The sequence below is a fragment of the Pseudopipra pipra genome, chromosome 3, assembly GCF_036250125.1.
Source record: "Pseudopipra pipra isolate bDixPip1 chromosome 3, bDixPip1.hap1, whole genome shotgun sequence".
Taxonomy (NCBI): domain Eukaryota; kingdom Metazoa; phylum Chordata; class Aves; order Passeriformes; family Pipridae; genus Pseudopipra; species Pseudopipra pipra.
Window position 1 is genome coordinate 116,659,850 of NC_087551.1, and position 23,776 is coordinate 116,683,625.

General features: G+C 67.7%; 2 protein-coding genes, 1 long non-coding RNA gene and 4 other non-coding genes across 9 annotated transcripts; 4 read left to right on the forward strand and 3 right to left on the reverse strand.

Annotated features, from left to right (window-relative positions):
• Positions 1-605: 605 nt before the first annotated feature.
• On the forward strand, positions 606-2,984 carry ATRAID (all-trans retinoic acid induced differentiation factor). Of its 2 annotated transcripts, XM_064651234.1 has the most exons (7): positions 606-923; positions 1,274-1,404; positions 1,736-1,807; positions 2,214-2,285; positions 2,347-2,468; positions 2,562-2,662; positions 2,770-2,984. In XM_064651234.1, the coding sequence occupies exons 1-7, from the start codon at positions 621-623 to the stop codon at positions 2,872-2,874; spliced, it is 906 nt and encodes a 301-aa protein (XP_064507304.1). In that variant the 5' UTR covers positions 606-620; the 3' UTR covers positions 2,875-2,984. The 2 variants fall into 2 exon arrangements, with proteins under 2 accessions (XP_064507304.1, XP_064507306.1); XM_064651236.1 differs by lacking the exon at positions 2,214-2,285.
• Positions 2,985-3,384: 400 nt separating this feature from the next.
• Positions 3,385-3,548, reverse strand: LOC135412543 (U1 spliceosomal RNA). Its single transcript, XR_010429739.1, has one exon. It is a non-coding gene; the product is annotated as a U1 spliceosomal RNA (small nuclear RNA).
• A 565-nt stretch (positions 3,549-4,113) lies between these two features.
• LOC135412444 (uncharacterized) lies at positions 4,114-6,278 on the reverse strand. The gene is made up of 2 exons (XR_010429649.1): positions 5,559-6,278; positions 4,114-5,150 (listed from the first exon to the last, which is right to left on the reverse strand). It is a non-coding gene; the product is annotated as an uncharacterized LOC135412444 (long non-coding RNA).
• Positions 6,103-6,266, forward strand: LOC135412544 (U1 spliceosomal RNA). Its single transcript, XR_010429740.1, has one exon. It is a non-coding gene; the product is annotated as a U1 spliceosomal RNA (small nuclear RNA).
• Positions 6,279-7,376: 1,098 nt separating the features above from the next.
• LOC135412525 (U1 spliceosomal RNA) lies at positions 7,377-7,540 on the reverse strand. Its single transcript, XR_010429721.1, has one exon. It is a non-coding gene; the product is annotated as a U1 spliceosomal RNA (small nuclear RNA).
• A 1,694-nt stretch (positions 7,541-9,234) lies between these two features.
• On the forward strand, positions 9,235-9,398 carry LOC135412526 (U1 spliceosomal RNA). Its single transcript, XR_010429722.1, has one exon. It is a non-coding gene; the product is annotated as a U1 spliceosomal RNA (small nuclear RNA).
• A 307-nt stretch (positions 9,399-9,705) lies between these two features.
• On the forward strand, positions 9,706-23,767 carry CAD (carbamoyl-phosphate synthetase 2, aspartate transcarbamylase, and dihydroorotase). Of its 2 annotated transcripts, XM_064650836.1 has the most exons (45): positions 9,706-9,855; positions 10,084-10,223; positions 10,938-11,067; positions 11,336-11,478; positions 11,594-11,735; positions 12,223-12,394; positions 12,472-12,657; positions 12,755-12,867; positions 12,973-13,118; positions 13,213-13,344; positions 13,526-13,759; positions 13,841-14,062; positions 14,402-14,590; positions 14,786-14,910; positions 14,990-15,123; positions 15,198-15,310; positions 15,411-15,661; positions 15,733-15,979; positions 16,090-16,188; positions 16,304-16,528; positions 16,603-16,785; positions 16,872-17,090; positions 17,184-17,351; positions 17,423-17,605; positions 17,678-17,782; positions 17,858-18,106; positions 18,296-18,377; positions 18,561-18,727; positions 18,873-19,037; positions 19,114-19,245; positions 19,329-19,530; positions 19,609-19,799; positions 19,868-20,008; positions 20,117-20,212; positions 20,282-20,423; positions 20,545-20,592; positions 21,054-21,098; positions 21,210-21,364; positions 21,471-21,545; positions 21,641-21,853; positions 22,063-22,188; positions 22,272-22,427; positions 22,507-22,608; positions 22,697-22,791; positions 23,642-23,767. In XM_064650836.1, exons 1-45 carry the CDS (start codon positions 9,771-9,773, stop codon positions 23,742-23,744), a joined length of 6,771 nt encoding a protein of 2,256 aa, XP_064506906.1. In that variant the 5' UTR covers positions 9,706-9,770; the 3' UTR covers positions 23,745-23,767. The 2 variants fall into 2 exon arrangements, with proteins under 2 accessions (XP_064506906.1, XP_064506905.1); XM_064650835.1 differs by lacking the exon at positions 20,545-20,592 and having other exon boundaries at positions 9,707-9,855.
• The last annotated feature ends 9 nt before the right edge of the window (positions 23,768-23,776 follow it).

Here is a 23,776-nt window from a genome sequence, read left to right on the forward strand (position 1 = left end):
GCTTCCCCAGCCCCGAAGTGCCCCGTGTCCCCGGGTGGTGAACCCGCTGCCCTGTCCCTACTGTCCCCAGCCTGCCTTCCCCGGTGTCCCCAGTCACCCCAGCCCAGGCTCTGCTCCCCGTCCCCGCTATCCCCGGTGCCTCTAACCGGGGGCTCTGCTCTCCGCCCCCGCTGCCCCCCGTGCCCCAGTCCCTCCAGCCCAGGGCTCTGCTCCCCGTCCCCGGTGTCCCCGGTGCCCCAGTCCCTCCAGCCCAGACTCTGCTCCCCGTCCCCGGTGTCCCCGGTGCCCCAGTCACACCAGCCCAGACTCTGCTCCCCGTCCCCGGTGTCCCCGGTGTCCCCGGTGCCCCAGTCCCTCCAGCCCAAGACTCTGCTCCCCGTCCCCGGTGTCCCCGGTGTCCCCGGTGCCCCAGTCCCTCCAGCCCAGGGCTCTGCTCCCCGTCCCCGGTGTCGCCGGTGCCCCCAGCCCGGTGCCGGCCTCCGGCCCGCCCCGGTCGGGTGCCCGCAGTGCCCCGGCGCGGTGTGGGGTCGGGCGGTGACCTTGTCACGGCGGACCCGGTGCGACACTCACCGGCGGCGGCGCGTGCCCCACGTGCCGCCTGACAGCCGGGGCGCGCCGTGATGACGTATCCTGGCGGGGCCGCCCCCGACGCCGCGTCCGCCCGGCCCCCGCGCGCTCTGATGACGTCACCGCCCGCCCCACGTGGGGCGGCCCCGCTCCCGGCCCCGCTCCCGGCCCCGCCGCGCTCCGCTGCCTCGGCCGGTCACCGCGCCCCGCTGCCCGCGCCGCGGGGGGCCCCGCTCGGGTCCAGAGGCCGCCCGGCCCGCGGAGGGGAGGGACAGCCCGGCGCCATGGGCGCGGTCGCGCTGCTGCTGCCGCTGCTGCTGCCGCTGCTGCTGCCCCGGACCGCCCGCGGGGCCGCAGTGAGCGACGGGGCACGGGAACGGGGGGCTGGGGTGGGCGGAGGGTGCCCCAGATCGGAGGTGCCAAGAGGTCAAGGAGTGCCCGGGACGGGGGGACCGAGGGTCGGCGAGTGCCCGGTCCGGGTGCCCGCATCGCGGCTGCCCCGGGATCGGGGGGCGACCTGGGGGCCGGGGATGCCCCGCGGTTCGGGGGTGACCGCCTTGGAGGTGTCCGGCGGTCGGGGAAGTCGGGGGTTGCCCCGAGGCCGAGGGTTGTCCGGGGATCGGGGTTGCCCGGGGATTGGGGGGTGCCCGGGGTCGGGGGCTGCACCGGGTGCCGGCGCTGCCCATGCCCTCCTGGCTCTCCCAAGGTGTGCGGGAGCTGCCCGGGGCCGCCGCGGAACGGCTCCATTGTGTCCCGGTTCTGTGAGTCCCGGGGCGACACCGAGAACGACGGGCGCTGCTGCCGGGAGAGGGGACCCCCCCCGGGGCGGCTGCTGGGGTACGGGTGGGACGGGGAGTTCGGGGGGACTGGGACGCACAGGCTGGGGGCGAGTCTGGGGGTGCTGGGGGGGTCGGGGGCCACGTGACGGGGGTGCTCGGGGGGCGGGGGGTGCCGGAGGGGGTGTTTGGGGCCACAGGGGGGTCGCGGGAATGGCGGGAGTGGGGGGTGCCTGGATGGAGGACATGCAGGGTGGAGGGGCCGGGGGGGGCCGGGCACAGGAAGGGGCCAGGGTGGGTTTTGAGTGTCACAGGGGGGTCATGGGAACGGGGGGGGCGGTATGGGGGTACCAGGGTGCTACTGTCCCCCCCCAACTGCTGCCCCCTCCCAGGCTGGACCTGAGCAACTGCTCCCTGCACAGTGTCCCCCCGGAACTGGCCGAGGCCACCGCTGCCATCGTCCTGTGAGTCCCCCGGGACCCCCTGTGCCCATGGTGGAGGGGCTGTTCCACGGTCCCACACGGCGTCCCTGGGGGCGGGGGGGTGGCTCTGCTGGACGGCCCCGCCCGGGGCACTGTCGGGGCTGGGTGTGCAGAGCTCGGGGCACTGTCGGGGCTGGGTGTGCAGAGCTCAGGGCACCCCGCTGGGCCCAGCTCCGGGTCTTTGTTAGCGACGTCAGTGACCGAGCCCCTCCCTCAGCAGCTCCACAGGGAGCTCTGAGCCCTGGGGGCTGGGGGGGCTGCACCCCCAGGGCCTTGGGGGGAAAATGGGGGGTATGGGAACTGCCTGAGGTTCAGTGAGGTCCGGAGGGACCCCAGTGCCCACCAGGCCAGGGGTGCTGGACGGGGCTGAAGGTCCATCTGTTCACAGGGACCTGACTGAGAACCCCCTGACGTCCCTCCCCAACGGCTCCTTCCTGGGCTTCACCCACCTGCAGCTCCTGTGAGTGCCGGGGGGTCGGGGCTGGGGGTCCCCGCAGGCTGGTGCTGAGCTCTGTCCTCAGCGCGGTGCCGGCGGCGCTGGAGTGTCCGGGCGGGAGTGACGCCTGGCAGGATGTGACAGTGGACGGGAGCATCCGGCGGTGCCGGGGCCAGAAAAACCCCTGCAATGGCTCCGCGGAGCTCGGTACGGCGGGGGGACAGTGACCCCGGCAGGGGGTGCCTGGGCTGGCAGCGGGGTCTGGCCTGGGCCCCGTGACCCCCCACTCTGCTCTGCCAGCCTGGCCCTGTCCCGAAAACTCGGCGTGTGCCCCCGATGGCCCCGGCCTCGTCCAGTGCCTCTGTGACAGCCCCTTCCACAGCTACAAGTGCCTGCGTGAGGTGAGCACCGGTGGGACGGGACCCCTCTCTGGCTGCCCCCCAGATGGATCAGGGAGGGCTCTGGGGGGCTGCAGGGGTTGGCACCGCTCACCGCTGCTCCCGGGCAGGGCACGTTCCCGGTACTACTCTTCAGTGGGATCCTGGGCACTGCCACCGTATCCCTGTCCCTGCTGCTGTGGGGCACCCAGCGGAGGAAGGCCAAGACCCCCTGAGTGGGGCAGGGGGCTGCGGATGGGCAGGGGACCCCCTGGCCTGGGGGTCTCTGTGCCCAGGCCTGGCTGTCCCTGTGGCTGCCAGGGATCAATAAAGCCACAGGTTTTCACCGTGTGTCCGTCCAGTTCCTTCCCAGGGAGGGGAGCAGGGGCTCGGTGGAACCATCATCGATAGGGGAGAGGACAGGGAGATGCAAATCGCGCCCCCCCACCCCCCGTGCAGGCTGCGAGTGGGGGGAGGGACAGGCAGTGGGCCCGGGGCGCTCTCGGTCAGAACGAACTGGGACCGAGCAGAAGGAACGTCCCTGCAGAGGAACTCCCTGCCAAGCATCAGGATGCTCCGGCCCGGCCCGGAACAGTGCAGGGAACTCCCTGCCGAGCATCAGGATGCTCCGGCCTGGCCCGGAAAAGTGCTGGACAGGACGCACATCGGGGTGCCGAGAGAAAAGAACAAACACAGCACGGTTGGAGTGCTTCCTCATCTGTCACTCTGTTTTTGAACAACGTGATCAGGGGAGAGCGCGAACGCAGTCCCCCACTACCACAAATTATGCAGTCGAGTTTCCCGCATTTGGGGAAATCGCAGGGGTCAGCACACCCGGAGTGCAAGGGATGAGCCTCGCCCTGGGAAAACCACCTGCCTGATCATGGTGTCTCCCCTGCCAGGTAAGTATGACTCCGTCTCCCCGGCCCCGCCGCGCCCGCCCCGCGCACCCACCCCGACCACACGCTCACCGACCCCCCGGCCCCGCCCCCGCGCGGCCCCGCGCTCCCCACCGTCCCGCACGGCCCCGCCCGCACAGCAGCGCCCGCGGACGCGCGTGGCCGCGGGGTCTGTGTGCGGGACGTGTCCCGGCGTCCCCCGCGAGCGCTGAATGATTTGCATGGACACGCCCCTCCGATGAGGCTCCTCCCCCTGTGCTTCGCCGGTCCCGCAGCCCCTCGGTCCGGCCCGGGAGCTCCCGGAGCCGCTGCCCCGAGCCCAGCACGGGCGGCTCGTCCTGCCCCGGCCGCTCCCTGACGCTGGGACTGAGTCCCGTGGGCCGGAGCGGGACCGCTGTCCCCACCGCGGGCTCGTTCCCAGAGTGCGGTGCCAATTCCCGCCCCCAGGCGAGGGATTGCTGGGTTTTATCCCTGTTAGCACAGAGACGGGAGCTGGAGGTTCCCCCAAGGCCGTTCCCCGCTTCCCGAGCATCAGCATTTATACATTTGGCAAACAAAGGCACCAGTGTTCCTTGGTTACAGGTTACACAAGTGGTTATCAATTAGCACTGGAACCTCTCTGTGCTGGGTGTCCCTCCCTTCCCACGCTCATCTCTCCCTCTGCAGGGGCAGCTCTTCCCTCTCTTTCAGTCGGGGGCCATTCTGAGCAGGTGGTCAGTGGGTCACTGGTCACCATCTCCCACTGCTGGAATTACCTTTCCCCACGTACTGCTCAGCCCTGCTGACAACACTCCTGGAGGCTCCTGTCCAGACAGCCCACTGCTCTTGGGGCTGTCTCCTGTTTTCCTTGAAACAAAAGATCAGCCGAGTGCAGGACGTTCACAATGGAATTTGTTGATCACAGCTGTCCAGCTGCAGCTACTGATGAACAACTGAAAAAAAATTGCAAAGTTAGATTAAAATCTTGAGGGGCTTGATATCATTTCCCTGCTGTGAGTTGGCTTTTCCCATTCAAAGGCACAGACAAGGTGACTCTGTTCACCCACAGGGACACAAGAGAAGGCGTCTTTCACATCCAACACTGCAAAGTCCATATTGGTCTCTGGGATTGAGGTGAGAAGGGTGTCGGGATTTGGGACAACTGAATGAACATCAGGTGTCCAGGCATTACCTTCCCTTCACTCCTGCACTGCTCTATATCCTGATGATTGAGGCTTTTTCACTGGCAGGACTGGAGTGTTACATTCTCATTGGCAGCAACCCAAACTCTAAAAATGACTCTATTAACGGTTCCAGTCCTTTCCAGACCCCTCATTTTCTGGGGTGTTGGTCTTTTCTTACTGGTTGGACTCCTGGTTTCAGTTCAGTTTTTACCAGACTCGGGCTTCTCGCTCATCCCGGGGTTCCCAGAGCCCAAACCAATGGTACAACTGCACCTAAAACTTCACTGGAGATTCCCTTGTCTGCAGGTTTCCCTCGGGGAGTGGGCAGAGCTGTGCTTTCCATGCGTTTTCCAGAGGAATATGCAGCTGGACAGAGTCCTGAGGAAAAGTCAACTGTGCATTTAACTTGCCCAGCAAATGCTGCCCAAGCAATGGCGAAGGACACTCGGCCTGTGGAGAAAGCCATGAGTTCATTTTGTGTTCCCAGTCGTGACTCCACGGGGTGTGAATGGTCTGGGGGATTCCCTGTCCCGGGGGAATTTCCCAGCAACAACACCCACTTTCCTTTTGCTAAAGGTCCCTCAGGGCCAGGACCTATGGAATGAGCTGCTCCAGTATCCACTAGAAAATCCATTGTTCCGTTCCCCAGCTGACCTGGAACCCGAGGACTGGCCTGAGGACCGGTCCCCTTCAGTGCAGCCCAATTTCTGCCATAAATCCCATCTCTTCTGATTCTCCCTTCTGTCCGTTTGCAGTTCAGGACACTCCTTTCCCCAGTGCCCCTCCTGTTTGCCACAGGCACCCTGATCCTTCTGGAGGGGTGTTAATCCCCACCCTCGCCCCCCAAATCCACCTCACCCTCTGCCTCCTCCATGTCCCTGCACGTCAGTTGGGGCGGCTGACAAGGGATTTGGGAATTTCACCCGGCTCTCTTCCTTCCCTTCTCCCTCTTCCCTGTGGTTACAGACATCCCTGGGGAAACAACCGCCCCCGGTGCTCCTTCTCTCTTCCCGAGTTTCCTTCTAAGCCCCGGCACGAGCTGCCCAACCAAAGGCCCGTTAACCAAACAGCCCCCGCTTCCCTCCGTTCCCAGGGATCCAACGGATCCCAATCCAGTCGGGAGGATCCGCCAGGGGGCGCTGCCCTGCGCGCGGGGCCCGGGGCGGGGCCTCGGGGATGGGGGCGTGTCCATGCAAATCATTCAGCGCTCGCGGGGGACGCCGGGACACGTCCCGCACACAGACCCCGCGGCCACGCGCGTCCGCGGGCGCTGCTGTGCGGGCGGGGCCGTGCGGGACGGTGGGGAGCGCGGGGCCGCGCGGGGGCGGGGCCGGGGGGTCGGTGAGCGTGTGGTCGGGGTGGGTGCGCGGGGCGGGCGCGGCGGGGCCGGGGAGACGGAGTCATACTTACCTGGCAGGGGAGACACCATGATCAGGCAGGTGGTTTTCCCAGGGCGAGGCTCATCCCTTGCACTCCGGGTGTGCTGACCCCTGCGATTTCCCCAAATGCGGGAAACTCGACTGCATAATTTGTGGTAGTGGGGGACTGCGTTCGCGCTCTCCCCTGACATGGCGGTTAAAGAACAGATGTGTGATTAAAGCAATGTTCGAGATGCGGGGATCAGGCGGTGCTGCGGGTCGGGCGCTGTGCCTCGACAGCTTGTGCTGCCCAGCAACAACTGCGCGGCTGCTGGAGGTGGCGGAGTGAAAGCGGAGAAGCGTCCCCTGGACGGGGACGTGGCGAGGGACACCGGAGCAGCGGGATGTGGGACCGCGGGTGTTGGGGGCGAACCCCGAGGTGTCCGGGACCCTCCGAATAGGCAGGAAATCTGTGCGGGGGGCCCGCTCGCCCTCCCGGTGCGAGGCTCGGGAATAGCCGGGGGTCCTGGGGCATCACAGGACGCCCTCTCCGAAGAGGCGCTGCCGATGCCCGGGAGACGCATCCACATTCCCGGCTGGAATTAGCCAGCGGAGCCCTAAGGGCGGGCTCTGGGCTGCTGCACCTGGAACCGGAACGATCCTGGGAACCACCCGCGGGAGCGGATCCGCGCAGGGGAAGAGTGGTGGAAGTGCCGGTCCCGCTCCGCTGTTACTGTTCATTGGCAAATAAGAAACCCCTAAGCCTCAATTTGTGAGCGTTAGTGGGAGGGCGTTCTTTATTATCAGCACTGGACACACAGGGAGGATCGCTTCCCTAATCATCTGTGTGTCCTGTTCTCGCTCAGCGTAGCTAATATTTACGTACAATTTTACATATAAATGTCTTACGTATTCACTACTTTTCTCAGAAAGTTCATTCAGATGTCACTTAGCTCTGAGAAGTTCCTCGGAAATCCTTGTTTGGTCACTAGGGGGCTTCTGGTGCTCTCTTGGTGGTCTCCGATGGTCTTCTGGAGCTTGAACTTACCTTGCATTGTCCGTTGATCAGCGTATTTACAGCTGGTTATAGAGCGCCTTTGTTCAGCATCTCTTATCGAAAACTGGATACTTACGTTACAACTACTCTAACTGAAAGCATTCGTAAACTTGCTGATGTTGCAACTGAACCCTGACAGAATCTTACATCTTTGAGGCCCGTGGAAACCACTGAATGCGGATCCTGCCCAGAGTGCCCCTATTGCACTCGCATATGGACAGAGTTGCATCGCTTTCAAATTCTGTTTTTTAACCACCATGTCAGGGGAGAGCGCGAACGCAGTCCCCCACTACCACAAATTATGCAGTCGAGTTTCCCGCATTTGGGGAAATCGCAGGGGTCAGCACACCCGGAGTGCAAGGGATGAGCCTCGCCCTGGGAAAACCACCTGCCTGATCATGGTGTCTCCCCTGCCAGGTAAGTATGACTCCGTCTCCCCGGCCCCGCCGCGCCCGCCCCGCGCACCCACCCCGACCACACGCTCACCGACCCCCCGGCCCCGCCCCCGCGCGGCCCCGCGCTCCCCACCGTCCCGCACGGCCCCGCCCGCACAGCAGCGCCCGCGGACGCGCGTGGCCGCGGGGTTTTTGTGCGGGACGTGTCCCGGCGTCCCCCGCGAGCGCTGAATGATTTGCATAGCCCAGCCTCCTCATCTACAAGGCCCCGCCCCTCAGTCAGTACATACTCGTGTGGCCCCGCCCCGCCCGCCAGGCCCCGCCCCCCCGCCCGTCCTGGTCCCGCTCGCTCCCGGTTCCCGCCGCACCCGCGGCTCCAGCGCGGACTCCCCGCCCCGGGGCTCGCCCCTCATTCGCTCGGTCCCGCCGAGGGCTGATGGCCCGGGTCGGGCTGGCCCGTGCCCCCGAGCCGGGGCACCGGCAGTGCCGACGGCGCGTTCACCGGCCACTGACACTGCACTGTGAGCCGGGGGACTCACAGCACCGCGGTGCCGCTGCGGGAGCTGCCTCACAGGGCTCCTGGCACCCGTATCTTGGGGTCCCTCCCTCACCACTGTGTCCCGGGTCTCCCATCACCCCAGCTTGGGGATGGACTGTGTAGCCACTGACAGTCTCCAGTCCAAGCCTTTCCACCTCCTCTCCTCTTTCTCCCCATCCCCTCCTGCACTCAGCATCATTCCTCTGGTCCTTGCCTGCCCAATCCAGGCCTCGTTCCAGCCTCTCACATCCTAGTTTGGTCCCAGGTCAGATCAGCTGAACCCTCACAGACACAACGACCAACACCAGCAAACCCCACCAGCCCTCTGTGCCAGCCCCAGCAGTTTCCTTATCCATCCTCCCACACCCGGGAGCCACCCCCGCTCACCCAAAGGTTTTGCTCCAGATGTTTCAAAGAGTGCCAGAAGTTCTCCTCTAATTCTGTGAAAGGCCGTTGCTATTGTCCACCCTCCGCTCTGCACATGGACAGCGTGTGCTGTTAGAGCCAAATCAGCAGTGCCCAGACAGCAGCAGAGGGACTGTGGGGAGTGGTGTTGGCTGAGGGCACGCTGGGGTCCATGGGGTCACAGGCATGGGGTGCTGGACCTGGTGGGTCTGGGGTGCCACGATTGCTGGTGTTTAACAGCCCCTCACCTTCCCCTGAGGGTGTGTGGGCACTTCCACAGCACCGTGTTCTTGTGGGTGGCTCCTCAGGGGGCATCTGCTCTCACCACGCACCACCAGCACCCAGACCCCCGCGGTCCCGGCACTGGGGGCTGCCGGGCTGTGAAGGTGTCTGTGTATGGACCCTGTAGGTGCCATCATGTCAACCTGTCCATGTCACACGGTCGGTGGTGACACACGAGCCCCGCGCGGCACCGCCCGGACCCGGTTGCGGCGGGGCCTGGAGGGGGCGGGGCCACGCGCGAGCGGCCGAGCTCTGAGAGGGGCGGGGCCTTAGCGCGAGAGGGCGTGTCCATGCAAATAATACCAGCCGCACGGGCCGCCGGGACACGTCCCGCACACAGACCCCGCGCCACGCGCGTCCGCGGGCGCTGCTGTGCGGGCGGGGCCGTGCGGGACGGTGGGGAGCGCGGGGCCGCGCGGGGGCGGGGCCGGGGGGTCGGTGAGCGTGTGGTCGGGGTGGGTGCGCGGGGCGGGCGCGGCGGGGCCGGGGAGACGGAGTCATACTTACCTGGCAGGGGAGACACCATGATCAGGCAGGTGGTTTTCCCAGGGCGAGGCTCATCCCTTGCACTCCGGGTGTGCTGACCCCTGCGATTTCCCCAAATGCGGGAAACTCGACTGCATAATTTGTGGTAGTGGGGGACTGCGTTCGCGCTCTCCCCTGACAAACGCGGTGAAAAACAGATTAACAACCAACAACAGCTGAATGCAAATTCCACGCGGAATTTCTTCCATCGCGCTTAAAACTCCTATGACCATCTAAACTCCGCATCCGTCCCGCCCCGCTGCAACTCAGCCCGGTCCCCTCCCGCTCCGGCCCCACCGCCCGCGCCCCGCCGTTCCCCCGCACCCGCGGTCGGGTCCCGGGTCGCTGCGCCCCCGCCCCGCGGAGCCCCCGGAGCCCCCCGGCCGGTGCTCCAGGTGCCGCCGCCCCGCCCCGGGGCGGTCCCGGCGCGGCCCCGCCCCGGATCCTCCCGCCGCCCCCGCTCCGCCGCTCGGCTCCGCCGCGGGGCCGCCGAGCGCACGTGGCGCCGCCATGGCCCGGCTGCTGCTGCGGGACGGGTCGGTGCTGCGCGGCCGCCCCTTCGGGGCCGCCGGGGCCGCCGTCGCCGGGGAAGTCGGTGAGTGCGGCCGGGCCGGGCCGGGCGGGGCCGGGATGTCGGCATGTCGGGATGTCGGGATGTCGGGATGTCGGGGGGCGGCCCGAGACCGGCGGCGGGGAGGGGAGGGAACGGCGGGTCCGGTCAGGCCCGGCCCGGAGACTCCCCCCACTCGGGGTCCCCGAGATCGGCCCGGCTCAGTGCCCCGCGGCGGGACATCCCATCACTCCCATCCCCATCCCCGCGCAGTGTTCCAGACCGGCATGGTGGGGTACCCCGAGGCACTCACCGACCCCTCCTACAAGGCGCAGATCTTGGTGCTCACCTACCCGCTGGTCGGCAACTACGGGGTGCCCCGGGACGAGCCCGACGCCTTCGGCCTCAGCAGGGTGAGCGAGGGGGGCCGGGGGCAGCGTGTCCCGTCGTGGGGGCTGAACGGGATAGTGCTGGGTGCCAGGGCGGGATGGACAGCACGAGGTGCCAGGGCAGGACAGCACAGAGTGCCGGGGCAGGTCAGCACAGAGTGCCATGACGGGATGGCACAGGGTGCTAGGGCAGGGCAGCGAGTGGCATGTCGTGGCAGGTGGAGGCTTGACTCTGATCCTGCCAGGCCAGAGCCACGGCAGAGTCCAGGGCACTCTGACACGCCAAGGACTGGGTCTGGGCAGGGGCAGACCTGGCACTGGGGTGCCCTTGCAGCACCTGGGGAGTGGGGCTGTGTGTGTGTCCTTGCCAGGGCTCCATTGCAGAGTGGGGGTCCCAGCCCCCCAGGGCAAGGCAGCGCTGGGCCCGCTCAAGGCCCCAGCCCCCTCTCACCCCCTCAAGCCTCTAGGCTGCTCGTCCCAGGGCAGAGTCCAGGCCCGTTGTGGCCGTGCTGTGCTGACCTCCCCACACTGACCATGGGGGTCTCTCTGTCAGCAGCCCTCCCCCAGACCAAGGCTCAGCCCCACCGGGATGGGTGTGGGACAAGGTGGGGGCAGTGGCAGCCCAGCACTGGGGGGGGCTGGTCCCATACTGTGGGCCAGGATGGGGTCTGTGTCTCCTGGGACTTCTCCTGGGCTGGTGACCACCCCCCTGGCCCTGCTCCCCCCCTGCTCCCCCAGTGGTTCGAGTCCAGCAAGATCCACGTGGCTGCACTGGTGGTGGGCGAGTGCTCGGAGACCCCCAGCCACTGGAGTGCGTCCCGCTCCCTGGACCAGTGGCTGAAGGAGCACAACATCCCCGGGCTGGAAGGTGGGACCGGGGAGACTGCAGGGCGGGCTGGGGTTGGGGATCTGTGAGTTCTGAGCTGGTCCCGTCTCTGTGTTGGGATTTGCCCCCATGGAGGTCAACCCAGTGTTGGGATTTGGGGATGACGATGCTGCTGAGGTGCAGGGTCCCGCTGGGGCGCGGGGTCCCACTGGGGTGCAGGGTCCCACTGGGGTGCGGGGTCCCACTGGGGTGCGGGGTCCCGCTGGGGTGGGCCAGGGCCGTGGGGTTGTGTCTCACAGCCCACCCGCAGGGGTGGATACCCGGGCGCTGACGAAGAAGATCCGTGAGAAGGGGACGCTGCTGGGGAAGCTGGTGCCGGACGGGACCCCCGAGGAGAGCCTCTCCTTTGAGGACCCCAACAAGCGGCACCTGGTGCAGGAGGTGTCGCTGAAGGTGCGAGGGGGGGAGGGCTGGGCAAGGCTGGGGGGCAGCGGTGGGGGCTGCAGAGCCCCTCCTGGGGGGCTGGTCCCCACGGAGGGACCGGGTGATCCACCCCCACCCCCTGCAGGGCCCGCTCGTGTTCAACCCCGGCGGGTCGCTGCGCATCACGGCCCTCGACTGCGGCCTCAAGAACAACCAGGTGCGGTGCCTGTGCAAGCTGGGGGCGGCCGTCACCGTGGTGCCCTGGGACCACCCGCTGGACACTGCAGGTGAGATGACCCTGGCCAGGGATGTCCTGGGGCCCCACCCCTCGGTGGGGTCTGGAGCTAGGCCTGTCTGCTTGGTTGGTGCTGGGGGCAGCAGGTACCTGTGTCCTGATCCGTGCCATGGGCTGAGGGGTCTTGGTGTCGTCCTTCCTGGGGGCTTTTGGGTTCAGGGCCCTCAGTGTGACACTGCAGGAGGGGGGCCGTGGGCCTGGGGTGCCTTGCTGTGATTGGCTTGAGGGGCTCTGGACTGTGGTACCGAGGGGCCCTAATGTGACTGCAAGGGAAGTCATGGTGGACTGGGGGGACCGTTGCTGCCACTGCGACGGGTGTTGCGGGGTCAGAGCATCTTGGTGTGACCCTGCTGAGGTGTTGGGGGCTCAGGGTGCTTCACTGCTGGGCTGCTGTGACCCAGTGGGGACCTTGGTGGGCCCTACTGTGCCTTTGAGGGGCTGGGGGGCCCCACTCTGACCCCACTGCTCTCCTGGCACAGACTTTGACGGGCTGTTCATCAGCAATGGCCCTGGGGACCCGCAGCTCTGCCGGGAGACTGTGTCCAGCCTGCGCCGGGTGCTGGACGCACCCCAGCCCAAGCCGGTTTTTGGGATCTGCCTGGGGCACCAGCTGCTCGCCCTGGCCCTCGGGGCCCGCACCTACAAGATGAAGTGAGTGGGGGGCTGGGGCCGGGGTCACCGTGGGGTCCCGGCTGCCGGGGCCACCTGACACCCGTCCCACTGCCCAGGTATGGGAATCGTGGGCACAACCAGCCGTGCCTGCACGAGGACACGCGGCGCTGCTTCATCACGGCGCAGAACCACGGCTTCGCGGTGGAGGCGGGCAGCCTCCCGCCCGGCTGGGCCCCGCTCTTCACCAACGCCAACGACGGCTCCAACGAGGGCCTCGTCCACCAGCACAAGCCCTTCTTCAGGTGGGCGCGGGGCCGCAGCGGGGGCCGGGGGTTGTGGGGCCATGGCTGGGGGTGCAGGGGGGCCCAGGGCTGTGCCCTGCCTGACCCCCCTCCGCAGCGTCCAGTTTCACCCCGAGCACTGTGCCGGACCCACGGACCTGGAGGGGCTTTTTGATGTCTTCGTGGAGGCGGCGCGAGACCTGCGGAACGGGGACGGCGGAGCCCGGACGGGTGGGTGTGAGCGTGAGGGGCGGCCAGGGCCATGGGCGTGACCGTGGGGCAGGGCTGTGCCCAGGGTCCCCGTAGCCCCATCCCCAGCGTGCCGTGTCCCTCCAGTGCGGGAGCGCCTGCGGGACTGGCTGACCTACACCAAGGCGCCGGCAGGAGGCCCAGACGTGGCCCAGCCCCGCAAGGTGCTGATCCTGGGCTCCGGCGGCCTCTCCATCGGGCAGGCAGGCGAGTTCGACTACTCAGGGTCACAGGTGAGCACCCACCGCAGGGCACAGGGAGCGATGGGGGTCACTGGGGTGGCAGGGGCCCAGGGACACCAGCCATGACCCCTCTGTTCCCCATGAGGCCATCAAAGCGCTGAGGGAGGAGAACATCCAGACGGTGCTGATCAACCCCAACATCGCCACGGTGCAGACCTCTAAGGGGCTGGCAGACAAGGTGTACTTCCTGCCCATCACCCCTGAGTACGTCACACAGGTGAGCACCCTGGGCAGTTTGGGGGTGCAGGGATGGCTAGGCTGGGGGATGGCTGAAGGACTGGTGTATGGAGGGCTGGGTGGGAGTGGAAGGGACTTGGTGGGCAGCACAGGCGTGGTAGCAGCTGGAGGAGGACACAAGACCCGCCATGGTTTCTGTCTCACCGCCCTGTGCCCCCCAGGTGATCCGGAATGAGCGCCCCGACGGGGTGCTGCTGACCTTCGGGGGGCAGACGGCCCTGAACTGCGGGGTGGAGCTGACCAAGGCGGGCGTGCTGGAGCAGTACCACGTGCGGGTGCTGGGCACCCCCGTCGCCTCCATCGAGATGACGGAGGATCGCAAGGTCTTCGCGGAGAAGATGGAAGAGATCGGGGAGCACGTGGCACCCAGCGAGGCTGCTACCTCCCTGGAGCAGGTTCGGGGTGGGTTGTGGGGCTGCGGGACAGGGCAGGGGCCTGTTCTTCCCATCCCACCATCACCCCTCTGTTCCCTGCAGGCACAGGCAGCGGCCGAGCGTTTGGGGTACCCGGTGCTGGTGCGCTCTGCCTACGCCCTCGGGGGGCTGGGCTCCGGCTTCGCCAACAGCCGGGAGGAGCTGGTGGCCCTGGTGAGCCAGGCCTTCACCCACACCTCCCAGGTGCTGGTGGACAAGTCCCTCAAGGGCTGGAAGGAGATTGAGTACGAGGTGGTGCGGGACGCCTACAACAACTGTGTCACGGTATGGGATGGGGGGAGACCTGGGCCACTGAGGGGGGATGGACATGAGGCAGGTGCTGGGGGTGGGGGGCTCCTGCTGGACCTTGTCCCCAGAGAGAGCTCCCCTGTGCCTCCCGTGGTGCTGGCACAGCTCCTGTGTGCCACTGGGAGCTGCACCTCGTGAGCCAGAGCCCTGCACCCCCCTGCTCTGGGTGGGCTGAACACATTGGGTGTCCCGGGGGCTTGTGTTCCAGCCCAGGCTGGGCAGGGGAGGACGTGGTGGGAGCTGGGAGGGACCTGCCATGGGCAGCATGTGGGGTGCTGGGGAACCCCCAGCTCACAGTGACCCCCCCACTGGCAGGTGTGTAACATGGAGAACCTGGACCCGCTGGGGATCCACACGGGCGAGTCCATCGTGGTGGCGCCCAGCCAGACCCTCAATGACACCGAGTACTTCATGCTGCGGCGCACGGCCATCAAGGTGGTGCAGCACCTGGGCATCGTGGGCGAGTGCAACATCCAGTTCGCCCTCAACCCCGAGTCGGAGCAGGTACAAGCAGCTCCCTGAAAGTCCTGGATCCCACTCCCAACCCCTGTCCAGCCCTACCCTGGGATGCTCTGGGTTCTGCCCCATGAGTCTGTGCCTCCCTGTGCTGTGGCATCTCTGGGATCCAGTGGGTCCGGCCGTGTCGCCGGCTCAGCCGTGTCCCACGGCCCCGCTGACCCTGCCTGCCCGTGCCCACAGTACTACATCATCGAGGTGAACGCCCGGCTCTCCCGCAGCTCAGCCCTGGCCAGCAAGGCCACCGGCTACCCGCTGGCCTACGTGGCTGCCAAGCTGGCCCTGGGCATCCCCCTGCCCGTCCTCAGGTAAGGTGCTGCCACAACACAGGACGAGGCGCTGCCACAGTGGGATAGCCCTGGCCGCTGACCCCCGTCCCCTCCCCAGGAACTCCGTCACCAACTCCACCACAGCCAACTTCGAGCCCAGCCTGGACTACTGCGTGGTGAAGATCCCACGCTGGGACCTCAGCAAGTTCCTGCGTGTCAGCACCAAGATCGGCAGCTCCATGAAGAGCGTGGGTGAGCGCGGGGGCGGCAGCGCCCGCGGGCACGGGGTGGGCGTGGGGTCCAGCTGCTCACCTCTCCCTCTGCAGGGGAGGTCATGGCCATTGGGAGGAACTTCGAGGAGGCGTTCCAGAAGGCGCTGAGGATGGTGGATGAGAACTGCGTGGGCTTTGACCACATGGTGAAGCCGGCCTCGGACGTGGTGAGCACTGGGGTCTGGGGGATGTGTGCTGCTGGTGCAGTCCTGGGGGAGAGGTGGCCACCTACCTTCCCCAGCCCTGCTCACCCCTCCGGCCTGGCAGGAGCTGGAGACGCCGACAGACAAGCGGATCTTTGTGCTGGCGGCGGCGCTGCGGGCCGGGTACTCCATTGAGCGGCTGTATGAGCTGACCAAGATCGACCGGTGGTTCCTGCACAAGATGAAGAACATCACGGACCACGCGGTGCTGCTGGAGTCGTACCGCGGCGAGCAGGGCACCATGCCCCCCGCCGTGCTCCAGCGCGCCAAGCAGCTCGGCTTCTCCGACAAGCAGGTGGCCCTGGCCGTGCTCAGGTGAGCTGGGGAGGAGGATGGCCCCGCCCTGCCCCTCACCCCGGTCCTGGAGCTCACCCAGCCTCGTTCAGCACCGAGCTGGCTGTGCGGAAGATGCGGCGCGACCTGAAGATCCTGCCGATGGTGAAGCAGATCGACACGGTGGCAGCGGAGTGGCCAGCCCAAACCAACTACCTGTACCTGACCTACAACGGCTCCGAGCACGACCTGGCCTTCCACGAGCCCCACGTCATGGTCATTGGCTCCGGCGTCTACCGCATCGGCAGCAGCGTCGAGTTTGACTGGTGTGCCGTCGGCTGCATCCAGGAGCTCCGCAAGGTCGGACGGGGCCCAGCACCCTCTGGGACGGGGGGTGGGTGTCCTTGGTCACAGGATGTGGCCAGAGAGGGGCGGGGGGCCCTGGGCTCACCTTGTCCCACCCCCAGTAGATGGGCTTCAAGACAATCATGGTGAACTACAACCCCGAGACAGTGAGCACCGACTACGACATGTGCGACCGCCTCTACTTCGATGAGATCTCCTTTGAGGTATGGGGGCTGGAGCCCTGCCTGCTGTGGGGCGGGGGTTCTGCCCGCCGTGGGACTGGGTGAGGGCTGCTATGGCCCCATCTGAACCATCCCCCTGCCCCGCGCGGTGCCGCAGGTGGTGATGGACATCTACGAGCTGGAGAACCCCGAGGGCGTGATCCTGTCGATGGGTGGGCAGCTGCCCAACAACATCGCCATGGCCCTGCACCGGCAGCAGTGCCGCATCCTGGGCACGTCCCCGGAGGCCATCGACTCGGCCGAGAACCGCTTCAAGTTCTCCCGCCTACTGGACACCATCGGCATCAGCCAGCCCCTCTGGAAGGAGCTCTCTGACATGGAGGTGGGGCCTGGTGACAGGGCTGGGGTGGCTCAGGGTGGCCCTCGGAGCACCTCCTGAGGTTCCGTCTCCCGCAGTCGGCCAAGTACTTCTGCTGCAAGGTGGGGTACCCCTGCGTCGTGCGCCCTTCCTACGTGCTGAGCGGCGCCGCCATGAACGTGGCCTACTCGGACAGCGACCTGGAGAAGTTCCTGAGCAACGCTGTGGCCGTGTCCAAGGAGCAGCCTGTTGTCATCTCCAAGTTCATCCAGGAGGCCAAGGTCCATCCAGGGGGCTGCTCCAGCCCCAGGGCACCCTGAGAGCCCTGTCCCCCAGTGACAGGCTGTGACCGTGTTCCCCCTCGCAGGAGATCGACGTGGATGCGGTGGCCTGTGATGGCGTTGTGGTGGCCATCGCCATCTCGGAGCACGTGGAGAATGCTGGGGTGCACTCAGGCGATGCCACGCTGGTGACACCCCCCCAGGACATCACCCACACGACCCTGGAGCGCATCAAGGCCATTGTCCACGCCATCGGGCAGGAGCTGCAGGTCACAGGGCCCTTCAACCTGCAGCTCATTGCCAAGGTACAGGGGCTGGGGGCCATGCTGGGGCACAGAGTGCCGGTGGGAGAACACCCCGTGTCCCCAGCTGTCCTCATTCCATCCCCTCTCCCCCAGGACGACCAGCTGAAGGTGATCGAGTGCAACGTCCGCGTCTCCCGCTCCTTCCCCTTCGTGTCCAAGACCCTGGGGGTGGACCTGGTGGCTCTGGCCAGCCAGGTGATTATGGGCGAGGACGTGGAGCCCGTGGGGCTGATGACGGGCATGGGCATTGTAGGCGTCAAGGTGAGCAGGGGCCGTGGGGGCAAGGCTGGGGTATGGGGCTGGGCAGCCCCTGAGCCCCCCACTGCCCCCAGGTGCCCCAGTTCTCCTTCTCACGCCTGGCGGGCGCTGACGTGGTGCTGGGAGTGGAGATGACGAGCACGGGCGAGGTGGCCTGCTTCGGGGAGAACCGCTGTGAGGCATACCTGAAGGCCATGCTCAGCACCGGCTTCAAGATCCCCAAGAAAAACATCCTACTGACCATCGGCAGCTACAAGGTGTGTGGGGTCCGTGCTGTGGGGGGTCAGGGTTTCCCCCCTGCCCTCTGACAGGCCCCCATCTCGTTGCAGTACAAGAGCGAGCTGCTGCCCACGGTGCGGAGACTGGAGACCCTCGGCTACAACCTGTACGCCAGCCTTGGCACCGCCGACTTCTACACCGAGCACGGCATCAAGGTCGGGCTGGGGGCTGGTGGGGCCGGGGGCACCCCCAGCAGAAGTGGGGGGCCCTGACGGGGTCACTGCCTGCAGGTGAAGGCCGTGGACTGGCACTTCGAGGAGGCTGATGGCAGCGAGGCCGGCGCCCGGGAGACCCAGCGCAGCATCCTGGACTACCTGGCCGAGAACCACTTTGAGATGGTCATCAACCTGTCGATGCGCAACTCGGGGGGCCGCCGGCTCTCCTCCTTCGTCACCAAGGGGTACCGCACCCGGCGCCTGGCTGTCGACTACTCCGTGCCCCTCATCATCGACATCAAGTGCACAAAGCTCTTCGTGGAGGTGGGCTGGGACGCCCGGGGGCCCAGGGGGTGCGTGCAGGGGAAGGGAGCAAAGGGAGGTTGTGGAAGTCCTGTTGTGGGTGCTGTGGGGCGGGCACTGTGCGCAGTCATCACCGTGCAGGGGTTGCTTTTGGGGTGCAACTCAGGCAGCCTGGCCTGGGGTCCTGCCTCACAGCTGCTGTCTCTGCAGGCACTGGGCCAGATCGGGGCAGCTCCCCCACTGAAGATTCACGTGGACTGCATGACGTCCAAGAAACTCATCCGTCTGCCAGGTGAGTGGGACAGGGGCCACAGGGGGGGCAGGGGCTTCCCAGGTGGCCGTTTGGAGCTGGAGCAGCACTGGTAGCCAGGCTGGGCACATCTGTGAGCACTGCAGGGAGAGGAGATGTTTCCCTGCTGTGCTGCCATGTCCCCTGGGGCCGGGGGCTGCCGGTGCTGAGGCTGACACTCCCCAGGCCTCATCGATGTGCACGTCCACCTCCGCGAGCCGGGTGGCACCCACAAGGAGGACTTTGCATCGGGCACGGCGGCCGCCCTGGCCGGGGGCATCACCATGGTGTGTGCCATGCCCAACACCAGCCCTGCCATCACCGACGCCGCCTCCTTCGCCCTGGCACAGAAGGTGAGGGGCCGCTGCCAGCCTGATGCTCACGTCCCCTCCCTGGTCACTGCCACGCCAGCCATGGTGGGCTTGCTGCCTGCAGTGGGCTTGCTTGCCTCGGGTGGGACTGGCCCTGCCACAGTACCCACCGCTTCACACCCCACAGCTGGCCGAGGCTGGGGCCCGCTGCGACTTCGCCCTCTTCCTGGGGGCTTCCTCGGAGAACGCCGGAGCTCTGGGCCCCCTGGCTGGGGCGGCTGCCGGGCTCAAGATGTACCTGAACGACACCTTCTCCAGCCTGCGGATGGACGACGTGTCGCTGTGGATGGAGGTTGGTGGGCAGGGAGGGGCTGGCACGGGGCAGAGCCGCTCCCGGTGCCGGCGCCCACCAGCCCCATTTCCCCCAGCACCTGGAGCAGTGGCCGCAGCACCTGCCCGTCGTGGCGCACGCGGAGCGGCAGACGGTGGCCGCCGTGCTGATGGTGGCCCAGCTGTACCAGCGCCCCGTCCACATCTGCCACGTGGCCCGCAGGGAGGAGGTGAGCTGGGAGTGGAGACAGTGGGCTCCAGGGTCGGGGTGTGGGGCCCTTTGTGTTCCCCCCACTAAGTGCAGCTCCCCCAGATCCTCCTGATCAAGGCTGCCAAGCAGAGGGGGATCCCGGTGACGTGCGAGGTGGCCCCGCACCACCTCTTCCTGAGCCAGGACGACCTGGGGCGCCTCGGGGAGGGCCGGGCGGCCGTGCGGCCGGCGCTGGGCACCCGCCGGGATGTGGAGGCGCTCTGGGAGAACATGGACACCATCGACTGCTTCGCCACAGACCACGGTGAGCCCTGGGGGACGGTGGCTGCGGGGTGGGGACGAGGGGTGGGGACAGCCCCTGGTGACCAGCCTTGTCCTGCAGCCCCCCACACGCTGGAGGAGAAGCAGGGCCAGCAGCCACCCCCTGGGTTCCCTGGCCTGGAGACGATGCTGCCCCTGCTGCTGACGGCCGTCTCCGAGGGGCGGCTCAGCGTGGAGGACATTGTCCAGCGCCTCTACGAGAACCCACGCAAGATCTTTGGGCTGCCGGCGCAGGAGGACACCTATGTAGAGGTGGGTCCCTGCCCACCTGCCCCAGGTCTGGTCCTGGCCCCGCTGCCTCTGACCCACTGTCCTGGCAGGTGGACCTGGAGCATGAGTGGATCATCCCTGGCTGCATGGCCTTCTCCAAGGCCCGCTGGACCCCCTTCGAGGGCATGAAGGTGAAGGGGACGGTGCGGAGGGTGGTCCTGCGTGGGGAGGTTGCCTACATCGATGGGCAGGTAAGGCCCTGGGTCTGTTTTCCCTTGTGTTGTCCGGGTCCCCAAGCACTGAAGGGGTCCCCCAGCACCGACCCCATCACCCCCGGCCCCATCCCCCCATGAATGCAGGTGCTGGTGGCCCCTGGCTATGGGCAAGATGTGAAGAAGTGGCCCTCAGGAGCTGTGGTGCCGCCACACGTGGCCCCTGTCAAGGACATTGTGAAGGTACTGGGATGCACGGGGCTGGGCAGGGGTCCCTGTCCATCCTGGCTCCAGCGGGGTCTCTCGTTGCAGACCCCCGAGCGGCCCCGGCACACGGCAGCCGGTGAGACTCTGCGTGGACGAGCCCCCAGCCCCCGCCGGCCCGGCCCCGCGGGCGATGGGCGCTTCCACCCCCCGCCCCGCATCCACCGGGCCTCCGACCCCGGGCTGCCAGGTAGGGGGGCGGCGGGGGCGGCGGGCGCGGCGGGGGGCGGCGGGCGCGCTGCCCGGGGCCGGTCCTGGGGCCGCGGACGGACGGGCGGCCCCGCTGACGCCGGCCCTTGTGTCCCGTTCAGCGTTCCAGAGGCTGGGAGCCGCGCACCGCCCGGGCGCCCGAGGCACCGGTAATGTCGGGGGGGGGACTCACTAATGGCACTAACTGCAGCCCATGAGTGCATCCCCTCCCCCAGGTGCCGTGCGGGCCCCGGGCTGCCCGCGCCGCCCGCCACCGGCCCCTTCCCACGCCCGGTGCCAGGCACCACGGGATGGGGCACGGCTGTGCCGCCTGCCCCGCTCCCGCCCTGGCACACACAGCACCTCGGGGACCCCTCGCTTGCCAGTGTGATTGGGGGGCGGCCAATTGGGAATTGCGGGGTGCGTGGGGAGAGGGGCGCAGCATGATGTGGGGCTTGGTCTGCCTGTCCTTGGGTGGCCTTCACCTGGCACTGAGCCCTGACGTGGTTTGCCTGGTGCTGCCAGGCCGGGCTGGCTGTGCCATGCCAGCAGCACCCTGGGAGGACAGCAGGGCCCAGGGTGCTGCCGTTCCCCACACCCCCTAATGGCACCGCTCCCTTCTCCCACCCAGCTGAGGACACCCGTGAGAAGGCCGGCAGGAAGGCAGCAGAGCTGGGTGAGTGCACAGGGGATCTGGGGGCCCACAGTGGGGATCTCAGGCCTACGGCAGGTGGTTGGGCTCCCCTGGGCACCCCTGTGGGCTCACCAGCTGTTCTTGGTGCCCCAGATGCGGCGGCGATCCAGGACAGCCACTTCTACCCACTGGGCCCCCTGCCACGCCAGGCCTCCCCCCAGCGCTCCCCCCACTTCCAGACCTCCCCACTGCTGAACCCCCTCGTCGGGCAGCACGTCCTCTCTGTCCAGCAGTTCTCCAAGGACCAGGTGCCTGGGCGGGTGGGCACAGGGACCGGGTGGCCATGGGGGCTGCGGTGCCTCCTGCGCCCTGGCCCTAGTGCCCCTGCGCCCCCTGAGCCACCTGTCCCCACAGCTGTCCCACCTGTTCAATCTGGCCCATTCCCTGCGCATGCTGGTGCAGAAGGAGCGGAACGTGGACATCCTCAAGGTGAGCCGTGCACCTGGCCCCCAGGTGCCCCGAGGGAGCCCTGTCCCGGGTAGGGGTGCCCCGGGCTCCCCGAGGTGACAGCATGGCCCCTGCAGGGGAAGGTGATGGTGACCATGTTCTACGAGGCGAGCACGAGGACCAGCAGCTCCTTTGCGGCGGCCATGAGCCGGCTGGGCGGCGCCGTCCTGTCCTTCTCCGAGGCCACCTCCTCGGTGCAGAAGGGCGAGTCCCTGGCCGACTCCGTGCAGACCATGTGCTGCTACGCCGACGTGCTGGTGCTGCGGCACCCCCAGCCTGGCGCCGTCGAGGTGAGAGGGGCTGGGGGGGCTGGGGGGGCCGCGTCCTGTCCCGGAGGTGCTGGGGGCTCTGCCCTGATGGCGAGGATGGGGACCTGCACTATAGGGCAGGGACATGGTCCCCAGCTGGGCAGGGTTCGGGGCCTGCCACCATGGGGCTGGTGGGGCCTGCCCTCAGCCCTGCCTGCCCTCACCTCTGCCTGCCCTGCCCGTGCTCCCAGCTGGCCGCCAGGCACTGCCGCAAGCCGGTGATCAACGCCGGGGACGGGGTGGGGGAACACCCCACGCAGGCGCTGCTGGACATCTTCACCATCCGCGAGGAGCTGGGCACCGTCAACGGCATGACGGTGAGGTGGGGGGGCTGGGGGCCGAGGGGCCCCGTCTGGGCCCTGGGGGGCCGTGGCCGGGCTGACCTGACCGCTCTCCCCAGATCACCATGGTGGGCGACCTGAAGCACGGGCGCACGGTGCACTCCCTGGCCCGCCTGCTCACCCTGTACCGCGTCAACCTGCGCTACGTGACCCCCCCCGGCCTCCGCATGCCCCCCGACATCACCAGCTTTGTGGCCTCCAAGGGCATCAAGCAGGTGAGGAGTGGGGTGGGGGGCTGGCCCCGCACGCCCCCCCAGCCCTGTCCCCCCAGCCCTGCTGACAGTGCCACCCCAGGAGGAGTTCGGGAGCATTGAGGAGGCGCTGCCGGACACGGACGTGCTCTACATGACCCGCATCCAGAAGGAACGCTTCGAACGGGCCGAGGAGTACGAGGCCGTGAGTGAGGGGACCCCGGGTCCTGCTGCCCTCGGGGGCTGTGGGGGGTCCCCTGCCCCAGCTGAGGGTTCTCTGTGTCCCCTCTCAGTGCTTTGGGCAGTTCATCCTCACGCCCCACATCATGACCCGTGCCAAGGAGAGGATGGTGGTGATGCACCCCCTGCCCCGTGTCAACGAGATCAGGTGGAGGGGGGAGCAGGGGCAGGGGGGCTGCAGGGTACTGGGTGGGCGGGGGCCTCAGGGGTAGTGTCTGGGGGAATGGAGCTATGTAATATACTGGGTAGGATTGGGGTTCCCAGGGCGTGGGAGTGTGGAGGGCTCTGCGCTGTTGCTGGGTCTGTGCTGTTGCTGCGGGGTCAGGGGCACGGGGGCTGCAGTGTGCTGGGCAGGGTAGGGGGGCTCAGGGTGATGGGGACTGTGGTTGCTTGGTGGGTTTGGAGGGAGACAAGGTCTGTGGTGTGCGGTGGGTCAGGGGTCCCGGTGAGGTGAGGGATCAAGGTGGATCAGGGGTCCCGGGGGGGGGGGCATCCGGGATCCCGGTGGTGTGAGGGGTCCTGAGGGGGTCAGGGGTCCCGGTGGGGTCAGGGGTCCCGGTGGGGTGATGGGTCCCAGGGTGGCTCGGAGGTCCCGGTGGGATCAGGGGTCCCGGTGGGATCAGGGGTGCCGGGGTGGGTGAGGGGTCCCGGTGGGATCGGGGATCCCGGTGGGATCGGGGGTCCCGGTGGATCGGGGGTCCCGGTGGGATCGGGGGTCCCGGTGGATCGGGGGTCCCGGTGGGATCAGGGGTCCCGGTGGGCTCGGGGGTCCCGGTGGGATCAGGGGTCCCGGTGGGATCGGGGGTCCCGGTGGATCGGGGGTCCCGGTGGGATCAGGGGTCCCGGTGGGCTCGGGGGTCCCGGTGGGATCGGGGGTCCCGGTGGATCGGGGGTCCCGGTGGGCTCGGGGTCCCGGTGGATCGGGGGTCCCGGTGGATCGGGGGTCCCGGTGGATCGGGGGTCCCGGGGCGGTGCCCGCTGACGCGGTCCCTCCGCAGCGTGGAGGTGGACTCGGACCCGCGCGCCGCCTATTTCCGGCAGGCGGAGAACGGGATGTTCATCCGGATGGCGCTGCTGGCCACGGTGCTGGGCCGGTACTGACCAATAAACGCCCCCGGTCGCGACACGACATC

Bases quoted from the DNA above. Each gene is read 5' to 3' on its own strand.
- ATRAID (XM_064651234.1), top strand. From the start codon at position 621: ATGACGTATCCTGGCGGGGCCGCCCCCGACGCCGCGTCCGCCCGGCCC. The intron at 1,405-1,735 runs GTACGGGTGGGA...GCCCCCTCCCAG, and splicing joins CCCCCGGGGCGGCTGCTGGG to GCTGGACCTGAGCAACTGCT. The intron at 2,469-2,561 runs GTACGGCGGGGG...CTGCTCTGCCAG, and splicing joins CAATGGCTCCGCGGAGCTCG to CCTGGCCCTGTCCCGAAAAC.
- CAD (XM_064650836.1), top strand. From the start codon at position 9,771: ATGGCCCGGCTGCTGCTGCGGGACGGGTCGGTGCTGCGCGGCCGCCCC. The intron at 15,980-16,089 runs GTCGGACGGGGC...CACCCCCAGTAG, and splicing joins GCATCCAGGAGCTCCGCAAG to ATGGGCTTCAAGACAATCAT. The intron at 19,038-19,113 runs GTTGGTGGGCAG...CATTTCCCCCAG, and splicing joins ACGTGTCGCTGTGGATGGAG to CACCTGGAGCAGTGGCCGCA.